The sequence below is a fragment of the Pelodiscus sinensis genome, chromosome 7 (assembly GCF_049634645.1).
Source record: "Pelodiscus sinensis isolate JC-2024 chromosome 7, ASM4963464v1, whole genome shotgun sequence".
NCBI classification, from domain to species: Eukaryota; Metazoa; Chordata; order Testudines; family Trionychidae; genus Pelodiscus; species Pelodiscus sinensis.
The window spans coordinates 57,940,657-57,953,607 of NC_134717.1; the positions used below are offsets into that span (position 1 = coordinate 57,940,657).

A 12,951-nucleotide genomic window follows, 5' to 3' on the forward strand; every position below is an offset into this window, starting at 1 on the left:
CTAGTTGACTGACTATGCAATAAGCTTTTGCTTATCGGATAGTTGACTAGTCCTTAACATCCAGAATTTGGATTATTTTTTCAGAAGAAAAACGGGGAAACACACAAGCAGTATGGAGTTGCCCTCATCTTGAATCTCTCCATTGTTTCCACTGTTCAAACTACTGTCCAAGAACAAAGTTAATAACTGAAGAACTGTTTCTGTGAATCTAAACTGTGGCAAACTACATGTTTACTGAATGAACATGTCTACAAACATACTGCTCCTTCTATCAGATTGGTTTGGGTTTCCCTGTATTAACTATCAGGAGATGGTCCAAGTCTCAGACATAGCATATTTGGCCATTATAATATTTGTAGGTCACAAAGCAAGAGAAGTTGAAAACTAGGCCTTGTGACCAGGGAAATCAAGTTTTTTCTAAGCCTTCTCTTAGGTCGAAAGGGAGGATCTGCCAACCTAAAATCTCTCTAATGCAAGCTGAGAGTCATAGATCTTAGTTTGGGATGGATAAAAAAGAAAATTCAAAACCTTTGTATTGCATTTTGAAAAGGTAATCCTGTTTTGTTGCCATTCCCATCAACAAAAGACTTTTAGAACAAGAGAAAAATATGTAGTTATGTTTGCCATTGCACTTCCCCCCTGGATTTTTAGTATGTAGCTTATTTATTTATTGTTTTGTGTGGTTACACAAAAAGGCACAAAGCATTATTTGGTTGTAGTAGATGCTCTGTAAAGCAAAAGGATGATATATAGCGTGTCCCTTTTGTGAAAGTAGAAAGAATTATATTTTAAGAGAAAGATGAATTATACTGTAATAATTGAATAAGTTGAAGGAACACTGTTTGTCTCTGAACAGGAAAGAGGAAATTATGTTAATGTTGTTTGTAGGTATGCAGATCAGAGTGCTAGTCAGGTATGCCTGTGGTAACAGGAAAAGGAAACATTAGGTGTTAGGCAGAAAGTAATTGAGATAGCCAGAGAGATATGGACAGGAGATTGCTGTGTGCTTGATATGGAAATGAAGATACTTGACTAGCCTCATACTAATCATGCGAAGTTTTGCCATCCTTTTAATCTTGTTAAGTTGTCTTTCTTTTGACTGTATAAATCAAAGGGGTTTGAGCCTTGTATGGAACTCACATTTTCTAGGTGAATTAGCAGAGCAGCTTTGCTAATAAACAGAGCGGTCTGACAAATCTGTGAGTCTTGTGTCTGACTTTGACACTTTCATGAAGAATTTACAAGCCAAACACAAAATTCAAAAAGTAGAAGAAAGGGAAAGGACACAAAAGCCACATGATGCAGGTGACAGTCAATTTTTTTAAAAACTGTCTTTCACTGGAGTAATATATTGCATGACTGGAGGGGGGAGGAAAAAAGAAAGGAAAGGAGTTAACAGAAACAAGATTCTTAAAAAAGGAAAGGGTGGAGGGAGGGAATAGACACAATAAAACAGGGAGAATGAAGGTGGAGAGAAACAAAAAGGAAAGGGGAAGAGGAATGGTGAGATATCTGGAAAGTAAGGAGAAGAGGCTAGCTTGTAGCCAGGAAGACTGTAAGCAGAAATGGTTGGAAAATGGAAGTGAGAGTTGCCACAGAAAATTACAATAAAAAGGACATTTTTTTCTGTTTGGAAAAAAATGAGAACTTTTGGCCACACAATAGCTTTTGGTTTTCTGATGACTTTTTCTAAGTCCAATGAGATGAGTCTCTCAGCTCCTTATAGCCTTGCCTGTCCTTTGAATCTATAGAGGTAGCGAAGATGGACTGCCTCTTGTATGGGACCCGTGACGATGCCCACACAGCAGGGTCTCCCCCATTCCACATTAATGTTCTAACCAGACCTTTCAGCTCCCCAAAATATTGTAAACTGACATTTGTTTCATATTTAAAAGAGAGAGAGAGAGAGAGAGATTCCAATCTGAGGTAAGAGGCCCAGATGTGAGGCAGAAAGCATCATTTCTGTAGCATTCATCCCTGGGAAGGGATGGGGCTTGGCCACATGTGAACGTACCTCCTACCACTAAAGAAATACATGAGTAAGAATACCATCTCCTAGTCACTGCCATGATGCAGATTTCTTCCCATCACCCTCACAGCCATGCTGATGGGTTTGGGGTGTGAAGGGGTGCCCTAAGAGTAGGTGCAGAGATCATCCACATAGATACTACATGGATTTAAAGTTTCATGAGTTGCCCTCCTTTCAGTTCTACAGAGGGAGGCAAGGCAAGCCCTGGAAACATTCCACCACCACAAAAGGAACAATCAATGAGCAGGAACATGCTGAATTTTTGCCTTCATAGGGAGGGAATGAGTTGGCTGGCCTATAGAAATGAAGTGCTAAGAACAGTATGATTTAGCATAACATTCCTAAAAAACAGCCTAACAATCTTGACTTCCTTAATTTTTATTTTAAACTTGTATAAACAGAAAAGTTGATATCATATTGTAATTCTAATTATAATGAGCATTTGACACATTCAAATCTCTCAAAAAACATTAATTTATTTGTCCTGAAAATATTTCTGTATGGTAGGGGCACACACAAAAAAAAAAATCACTGTTTCTTCTTTATACATAGTAGGGATGTAAGAGTGCAGCTGTTTAAATGGGTAACCAATAAACATAAGCTTATCAGTTACCAAACGGTTACATGCATGGTTTGGCTCCCAAAGGTAGCAGTGGGAGGCAGCACCTAGCCCCTAGGAATAGGGTACACCGGGACCTGGCTTTTAAGCTGGCTATTAAGCTTTTAAGCCAGCTCCCAGCACACACCAGCTTCCGGGGAACCAGCTGCCATCCCGTGCTGCTGCTTATAACAACAGAGGCAGCAGCATGGGACAGCAGCTGTTTGTAAGCTGAGGAGCCTGAGGAGCTGGCTGCCACCCCATGGGTAACCACTGAATTTTTCAGCCGTTACATAGTTAGCAAATGACACATTTGAACATTCCTAATACACAGGGAAACTCAAGTCACTTCCCCAGAGCCATAGTGAATCAATGACAGAGCCGGGATTAGAACTCTGGAGACTCTGATTTCCAATCCCATGTGTATGCCCTCTAGATAACCATGCTTCTGATTTCTGATATCTTCTCATTAACCTTTGTAATTCTTTGCAATATTTTGCTTGGCTACCAAAACTGTTACAAAAAGAAAAAAATAGTACTGGAAATATTGTCAATGGATTATTTGAAAAGCCCACTTCTTAACACACAGATCATACCTTGGTGGCACGTATCTGCCTATGAAGGTCGGTTAGTCGTTGGATTTTGTATTCTAGCTCCGAAATCTGGGTTTGAAGCCATGTCCAACGGTAGCCAATTTTAGCTCTGTCTACAAGCCACTTCCATTCAGAATTATAGTTGCTGTAAATAAGATGAAATACTGGTTAGACCAAGAAGAAAAATAAACACGTTTTCATAAATGCACTTTCAACTGATGAAAGCATCTCATTTGTCTTCTGAAGGCATCTAATCAGGTTAACTCAATACAACATCAACATCTGATTTCCTTAATTAAGAACCGGTACAAGTTTCTTGCACTTTATTCATCGTTCAACAGATTTTGCAAGTTGGCTTTAATAAAACTGTTTTTCTGTTATGTACTCCAAAGCCAAAAAGCTAGACTAACTACTAAACTAGATCTCTTAATGCAAGTTACAGATTTTAATAGAATTCCAATAACTCTACTAGCAAAACCCCAAACCACTGTCAAATCATACTGATTTCCATAATCACCTCACTGACACTTCTATTCTAATAAGGCACAACTCAACAATTTGCAATTACATATGCCATGCTATTCAAAGCTGTGACGGTATTGTAGGTTATGGGTTTTTTAAAATCAATTTTATGCACTCAATTACAGATTTGGGTGATTCAGCTGTCCCTGGTGTCAATTAATTTTGGTCAATGTGCATATTAAGTAAATATATCATATATGATACTTCAAGGCTATGTCTACACTCGTGGCTTCTTGTGCAAGTAATATGCAAATGAGGCTAAGCGTGGAATATCGCCGAGCCTCATTTGCATACCTAATCAGCCACCATTTTTTTCAGAAGAGGCTCTTGCGCAAGAAGGAGCATCTACACTGCCCTTTCTTGCATAAGAAAAACCCTCTTGCGCAATGCCTTTACACCTATTACTTTTCAGGAAGAACAGCATTGCGCAAGAGGGTTTTTCTTGCGCAAGAAGGGGCAGTGTAAATGCTCCTTCTTGCACTAGAGCCTCTTCTGAAAAAAATGGTGGCTCCTTATGTATGCAAATTAGGCTCAGCGATATTCCACGCTTAGCCTCATTTGCATATTACTCGCGCAAGAAGTGTAGACATAGCCCAAGAGGTTTTTTTTTTTTAACATTCACATGTATTTGAAACAAAAACAGAATAAGGAGGTTAACAGAATTTGCCATTCACCGGAGAGAGAACTGTTTCTGTTCTCTTCCCAAAAAGAGTGGGGGAGCAAGGAAAGATAGCAGTTATGTCAAGAAACCACCTTGATTTAACTAGTATATCTTCAATGATCTGAAATTCAAAAAAAAAAATCCTACAGAAATCAGATACTAAATCAAACTACAAAAAAGGACCATGAACAAATAACACAAGTACGTAGGAACAAAGTCAGAAAGGCCAAGGCAAAAAATGAGATTAAAGAGGCTACAGACAAAGAGTAACAAGAAAATGTTCCTCTTATTCCACAAATACATGAGAAAGACCAAGGACGTGGTAGGCAAGTACTCAATTAGAGGTGAAAAATAATAGAAAATGTGGAAATGTTGAATGACATTTTTGTTTCAGTTCTTAGCAGAAAGGTTAGTAGCAATAGGACATTAACATAGTGAATACCAGTGAAAATTAGATGGGATCAGAGGATAAAATAGGAAAAGAACAAGTTAAAAATTACATAGATAACTTAGATGTCTTCAAGATACCAAGGCCTGATAAAATGCATCCTAGAATACTCAAGAAGCTGACTGAGGACATAGCTGAGCTTTAGCTATTATCTTTAAAAAGTCATAGGAGATGGGAGAAATTTCAGAGGACTGAATAAGTGCACTTCTAGTGCCAATCCATATAAAAAAGAAATAAGGACAACCTAGGGAATTACAGACCAGACAGTCAGTGTAACTTCAGTACCAAGAAAGATAATGGATCAAATAATCAAGTATTCAATTGGCAAACACCTAAAGCAGTGTTTCTTAAACTGTGTTCCGTGACACACCAGTGTGCCATGAGGCAGTCAGAGGTGTGCCGCAGAGAACAACAGAATTCAAATTGGCCACCCTTAACGGGGCAGGACCTTCTCCCCCCCCCCCCCCCCCCAGTAACTTTCTCCCGACCCTTTTTTCCCCTCAATAACTTCCCCCTCTAACCTTTCTTCCCCCTCCCCCCAACAAAAAATCCTTGGTGTTCCTCATAAAAAAAAAATTGTGTGGTGTTACTCAGTCTTAAAAAGTTTAAGAAACACTGATCTAGATGATACAAAGGTGATAAGTAACAGTCAGCATGGATTGTCAAGAACTGTGTCAAATCAGCCTAATAATTTTTTATGAAAGACTAACAAGCCTAACGGATGAGAGAAGTGGTAGATGTGAGGAAATACAACCTAGAAGGAGCTGTTATAAGGTGGGTGCATAACTGGGTTGGATAAACCATTCCCAGATAATTGTTATCAGTAGTGACAATAAAGGTGGAAGGGCTATAGAGAGGTGCACTGCAGGGATCAATTTTGGGTTCAGTTCTGTTCAGTATCTTTATCAATGACAATGGCATTAGACAGAACGCTTAAGTCTGCAGATGATACCAGCATAGGATGGGTTGCAAGTGATTGGGAGGATAGGATAAACTTGAGAAATGGTAAATAGGATGAAATTCAATAAGGACAAATGCAAAGTTCTCCAATTTGGAAGGAACAATCCTTTTCACACACACAAAATGGAAAAGGACGGTCTAGGAAGATGTAAGGAAGAAAAGGACCAGGATTCACAGTGGATCATAAAATAAATGAGTCAACAGTATAACACTGTTGAAAAAAACCCCAAAACCACATGATGTATTAGGGAGGACTGTTGTAAGCAAGACACAAGAAATAATTCTTCTGCTCTACTCAACAGTGATTAGGTCACAACTGGCATTTAAACTGCAGAGCCACAGCAGGAGTAGGTCCCCAAGCAGCGTGAGCCAGGACAGAGCCGGGACCACTGCAGCTCTTCATTTTAAATGTAATAAGAGCTGGGCAGCTGTCCCTGCTCGTGGAGGCCCGGACTGGCAACAGGCAGAGGCTGCTTCGTGGCAGACTCCTTGTACTCTCCCCCGCAATGCTAGAGGCAGCAACGCAGGGTGGGCAGGCGGCACCATGGTAACAGTGCTGGGGGGAACCGGCTTTTAAGATGGCTCCCCCCAGCACCAGCTCCTGTTCGCCCCCCTTGCTACCTCTGATACAGAGACAGCAAGAGGAGAGGGGTTGAAAAGTGAGTAGTCAACTCGACTCCGCAATAAGCTTAAGGTTATCGGGTAGTCAACTACTTGACTATTTGCTTACACCCCAACTTTATATAATATTTACTGCTGCTATGAATGTAGGGGTCTAGATTAGCTGACCTCTTGAGCTCCCTTCTAGTCCTATGATTGTATGATTCTACTGATGAAGAACTGAGGGTGATATTACAAGACATCTCTGGGCTGGAATCTGTGAGCAACGTGTTAGGGTTAAAAGCCCAAATAAAATGAAACATAGTTTATGGGAGAAGGGTAAAAAGCAGCCATGTTCTAATACTGAAAATAAGCAAGAGGAAAAACTCTCTACAACAAGTACACCAGGGCTCATCTAGACTACAGGGAACGGTCGAAAAAAGATATGCAAATTCCACAGGAATTTGCATATCTTCTTCCTATCTCACTTTCGAAAGCTGAGCTTTCAAAAGTGAAAGTAATTAGGATGCAGCTTTTTTGGCAAACCCCTACCGCCTTGCCAAAAAGCCGCATAAACCTCCTTTTTTGAAGAACGGCTTTTCACCGAAAAAGCTGCATCTTAATTACTTTCACTTTCGAAAGCATGATCGGAAGAAGATATGTAAATTCACGTGGAATTTGCATATCCTCTTTCAACCATTCCACGTAGTCTAGATACGCCCTGGCCACAGACCGAGAGAAAGTGCCTTTACCACTGCAAAGAGGAGGAATTAGCCAGTTGTTCTTATTTCACTTGTATGGTATGATATCATGCCAGTAAAGATATCCATGTTCAGATACAGCGTGGATTGATTTAAATTACCCCAAAATATCATTGATTTAAAAATCTATTTCCCATGCATACTTTTTCAAATAGGTCTTAAACAACAGTGCAAATCTGATCACCAGAACACATTAATTTACAATTGAGCACAAGACTTTACAACATCTTGGAAGATTTTCTTTGTGTAATGTTTTAGATAAATATAAAGTTATTAATTTAGGAAATAGTACATAATACTTATTATCCATGTCAAGCTGCAGATGCAGCAGCAATACATTAGGAATGGTAAAAACACAATAACACTTACATTTCATTAAACTAATTCTTAATGTTACAAAATTGTTTCACATTTGCACTTGCAGCAGTCTCCTGAGTTGCCAGCTGATGGCTGTCCATACACTCTTTTTTTTTAATTTTCAAATTTTATTAAATCTAATAGTCATCACAACACTAAATGTTCGGTGTCCTTAAAACTTCTACATCTAGCTCTCATCTTCCCCACTCCCACTGTCACTCTGATTCATAGACTGAAACAGAAATACGAGTTTTCATGATTTTTCAACTTCTAGTTGATTCCTTAGCTTTGTGTGAACAATACCAAATGATGAAAATATTCTCTGTCTATAGAGGAAGCTACTATTGTGAAAAGTTGGCTTAACAACTAAAGGAACACTGTTTCAAAGTGCCTGGCTAATGATTTCCATCAAGTCACAGGAGTGACTTTGTTCAAAACATCAGTAAACATGTACTGATTAAATGGCTTTGCTCCAGCCCTGAAATGTATTATGACTGGCATAACTACGGAGTGATTTTGAAATGCCCATGCTTAGCAACATTATCATCTTCAGAAGCTAGACATCTACCTTCATATCTGGGGTCGAGAATTAATCTGGGGTTGCAAGAAAATGATATGGAATTACTGTTTGATCTATTTTCTCCTTTATTGCCTGCAGTTTAACTTTCTGGTGAGGGATTTCTTTTGTCAATATCTCTTGAAGTGCCTTCCAAATTTTGACAGATCAGAAATGCAGCAGCAATTTCTCTGATGTTTAAGGTTATAAATAATAGACTTTGTAGGGATGTAAAAGGTTAACTGGTTGCCCAGTAAGCATTAGGCTTACCAGAATGCTTACTAGGTAACCAGGTGGATGGCCAACTGTGATAGGCTGGAGCAGACCTACCCGACCATGTACGGGTAGCAGGAGAGGCCCTGGCCGCTCTGCCTTGGCCTGTGCGGGTTGGCAGGAGGCAGTGTGCCAGCTCCAGGTGCACTGACTTGGCTTAGGCGGGCCGGCAGGGTCACACCAGCAGGACTCAGATCTCTCCTGGCCGCTCGAAATGCAAAGCCCCACCAGCGGTTAACCAGTTAAATGTTAACATTTTAGTCGTTTAACAGGTTAACTATTTAAACGGTTGTTTACATCCCTAGGCTTCAGTATATTGAGCATATTCTCTATATTCCTCTTCAATTCAATGTTAGATAACTGGAAGTATCTCATTCAAAATATCTTATCGCTGTTTTCTCTCCAAAGTTTTATGAAACTAGACCAATCCTTCATAAATTGTTCAAAACAGTCAATCACAGAATTCCATCAACATCTTGAGAGAGAATTAGTTTGGATCCTCCTGCTCACTGCAGTGAAGCTGAAGAAACATAGTTGTTATGAGAGTATTTTGCAATTTCAACAACATTTTCTTTAATTCCTGGAGAAGACGTACTTAAATCTTTGGCTAAAAGATGCGTCCAATGGGCACTGCAGCCATGTTATTAAGGAGCATCCTTCTGTTTCTTCTTCTAAGTACCTTCTCATCTTTGTCATGTCTGCAGCATTGTCTGTGGCAAAATGGCACAAGCAACAGCTGAACTTCTGTTCACAGTTTATTACAACTTTCACTGCCACTTTTTAGATATTCTGTTGTGTGGGCATTTTCCAATGTAACTTGTTTCTGACAGATATACAACCCCATTTTTTGTTGTCACACACGTACATATTACTGGAGCATTATGTACGTTGCTCCAGCCATCAAGGCTTAAACTGGAAAATTTCCCCTCAGTACTTCTTGCACACTGTTCAAGTTCCTTCTCATACGCTGTCTTTAGCAACCCTCCACCAATGTCTGCTCTACCAGAGGGAGTATAGTCTGGTTATAAGCACTCAATTTAATTTTCTTATTTTTAAACAGGAGAGCAATTTAGTATTTATTGATTTTAAAAAAAATTAAAAATCCAATTTAAATAAAAAAATCCAATTTTTTATTTAAAAAAACATTGAGTTGTATCTACTCTGCTCAAGACCAAACCACAATGGATAAAGAAAAAGCTTGTTAAACTATGAAATGCATTATCTGATAGAAATAGGTCATTATCAATAATGGAGTCTCTATATCCTTATATTTCACATGCAAAAGAAAAAAAAGCATTTTATTACTACTACCATGAAATATCAGATCTTGGATGGACGGTATTCACAATCAATTCTGCCATAAAGTATGTATTTATCATTCCCTCAAAAGTCAATACAAGTTGCATGGCCCACACCTGAGAGCAGACTTTGGCCTTAGAATAGTCTAATTATAAACATACACTTCATACATTTAAGTTTTCATAACACTGTTAAATTAGATGATGGTATACATGCCCATAGGACATGCTATAAGGAAGTGTTTCTAGTGGTTAGAGTATGGCACTGGGTATCAGGATTTCTACAACTGTGAAAATTTTAGAGAGAAAAATATAAAGACCCACAATTTTGCCAAGCTGTGAAAACTGAAATTGATACAAATAGAAACAATGCTTAAAATAAGCGCTGATATGAACTGATATAGAGGCAGCAAAGGGGGAGAGAAATGCGAGTAGTTGACTATTGAACTACTCTTACATCTCTAGACCCAATAACTATGCAAATCCAACTATGCAGATCCACAGAACAAAGCTCCATCAAGGAGTACAAAGCAACTAGTAACAGCTACTATTAACCAAACAGTATAGCACATCTTACAGAGTGGAAGCCCCACGCTCTGATTCTAAACTGGGAAAGGAACATGAAAGTGCATAGATACTTTCGGTGTATGTCCTTATTGCAAACCTGTTTACTCAGTTTTTGTGCTGAGGACGAGAACATGACACTGTCCTCATATTCTCATAGGAAGTAAAACCAGGTGTGTTTTTCTCTGAACAATCCCAGACCATTAGCAATGCTACATTTTTAGAATTTCTCACTTTTCAATGTGCTGAAAAAGTAAAACACTACTGCTACCAACTCTGAAACAGTAAATTATATTTTTAAAATATACTACAGTGATTAAGCCGACAAACCACTTAGGGCACAATCCTGTTAGCCTTTAGCATATAAAAATCGTAACAAACAGAGTAAAAAGCTTTTATTAAATTTTTTCCCACATGACATGCTCGAGCTATTTCAAATAAGCTGTTTTTCATGTGAAACACTGGTTTGATTAAATTGCAGCAGGTCAAGCCTATGTGACTTGCATGTAAGAATACACCAAATAAAAACAGAAGAAAAACCAAACCATAAAAAGCTCAGATAAATGCAAGCAGTTAGACTATAATCAAATTATAATTAGAAGAAGGAACTTGCGGCTGGCAGTGTAGGGGCAGTGCATTACAAGTCCATGAAGAAATTCATTTCTCAGGCCAATAGAGACAAGTCTGAGCTTAGAATGGCACTAAATGAAACCAAAAGAAATGTATTACTACTACCAGCCACTCCTAGCCTTCCTGGAGAGACCTTAGCCCAAAAATTGTTGATAGGACAAATGCATGTATAACCACCACCAGGTGGATTTGAACCTGGTACCTCTGAAGTGGAGTATAGGAGCCTCTACCCTCTGAGCTAAAAGCCAGCTGGCTCCCAAACCATGCTGTAGAGGTCTCTTGGTCTTAACTGTTGCTGTAGTCTGGGAACCACTGACATTGCTCAGTAACCACACTAGGTGTGTGGGTTACACATGGGCTACGTCTAGACTGGCATGATTTTCCGGAAATGCTTTTAACGGAAAAGTTTTCTGTTAAAAGCATTTTCGGAAAAGAGAGTCTAGATTGGCACGGACGCTTTTCCGCAAAAGCACTTTTTGCGGAAAAGCGTCTGTGGCCAATCTAGACGTGCTTTTGCACAAAAAAGCCCCGATCACCATTTTCGTGATCGGGGCTTTTTTGCGCAAAACAAATCTCAGCTGTCTACACTGGCCCTTTTGTACAAAAGTTTTGCGCAAAAGGGACTTTTGCCCGAATGGGAGCAGCATAGTATTTCCGCAAAAAGCACTGATTTCTTACAGTAGGAAGTCAGTGCTTTTGTGGAAATTCAAGAGGCCTGTGTAGACAGTTGGCAAGTTTTTCTAGAAAAGCGTCTGATTTTCCGGAAAAACTGGCCAGTCTAGACACAGCCGGATAGTATAGCTTATCCTTCCCTCCCATCCCTAAACTCTCTGCATTCCTGCCTTCCCCAAAAGGGAAAAACAAAGAAAAAAACCCCTGAACTTTAACATGGAATGTATTTGTTACTCAAACTCATCTGAAGAAATGGGTTTTGTCCACAAAAGCTCATGATACTATATGGCTACGTCTACACTACATGCTTCTTGCACAAGAAGCCTTTTGCGCAAGTGTTTTTGCACAAAAACGTATAGCACAAGAGCACGGCCACACCTCAAAGCACATCACAAAAGCAATGTGCTTTCGCTCAAGAGAGTATCCATGCTGCATGGACGCTCTTGCGCAAGAAAGCTCTGATGGTAATAACTGTAGCGCTAAAAGCAGTTATGCCTCAGAAAAGGAGGTTTACCTACGGCAGAAAAAGAAAAACCCTCTGTTCTGCCATTTAACTGCCCATTTAATTGTACAAGAGCTCATTTGAGGTGTGGACGCTCCCCAGAGCAAAACAGCTGCTTTTGCGAAAAAACCTTGTAGTGTAGCCTGCATGTTTTTGCTAGTCTCTAAGGTGCCACAAGACTACTTGTTTTTAAAGTTACAGACTAACACAGCTACCCCCTAAAATATTGGGATGAAGCCAGCAGGCATTTTTTTTTAAATCATTCATTTTACAAATTCTACCATTCATCTGTTGCCTGGGATTTATGTTTCAGTATTATCTATAATTAAGGAGAAGCTAAAAGGGCAACTGCATGGATAGGGGAACTGCTAGCAAAAGTAAAAAGCAGCCTCACGCTATGCACAGACATTTTATTGTGAGGGATTTTCTGCTTCTGTAAAGATAGTTTGAAAAATAGGTATTAGGCAGAAAAATAATAGGAAAGGAGAATCTAATCAAGGAAAACGTATGGTACAGAAGAACACAGGACCAGGCTCTACAGGGCTGGTCCAAACTTAAGAGACAGCTGAAAAAATCATTAGACTGGGCCATGAGTCTTCAAGGGGTAGTGTATGATGTTTTCCACCTACCTACCCTAAATTCCTATGGCCTGAAAACTGTGAGGAATACAGCCTCATCAGGGATGAAGGGATTGGAGAGGATAAACAGAGTGCCCAGACATGTATTTATGGGGAGAGAGTTAACAATAAGTGGAAGTTTTGTATTAAATAGGTGGTATAAGCTGTAATGCGCCCACGCTAGTGTTATGAGAAAGCACTAAGAGGAACTCCAAATGTACAATCTCCTGAATCAGACCACAAAGATTATAAAATTGGCTTAATTATAGCCATTTTTGCCTGCCAAATTTTTTCACCCATGTGATGATAT

The 12,951-nt window shown here is 39.4% G+C and overlaps 1 protein-coding gene across 4 annotated transcripts in view; it reads right to left on the minus strand.

Annotated features, from left to right (window-relative positions):
* KANSL1L (KAT8 regulatory NSL complex subunit 1 like) overlaps positions 1-12,951 on the minus strand; it is a 99,738-nt gene that overhangs the window by 64,837 nt on the left and 21,950 nt on the right. For all 4 annotated transcript variants that reach the window (XR_012905316.1, XM_075933925.1, XM_075933923.1 and 1 more), the window contains one exon: positions 3,224-3,365. Coding sequence is in view for 3 of the 4 variants with exons in the window: in XM_075933925.1 (XP_075790040.1) it covers positions 3,224-3,365 (142 nt within the window). In the remaining variant the exon portion in view is untranslated. The remainder of the gene's footprint in view (positions 1-3,223; positions 3,366-12,951) is intronic.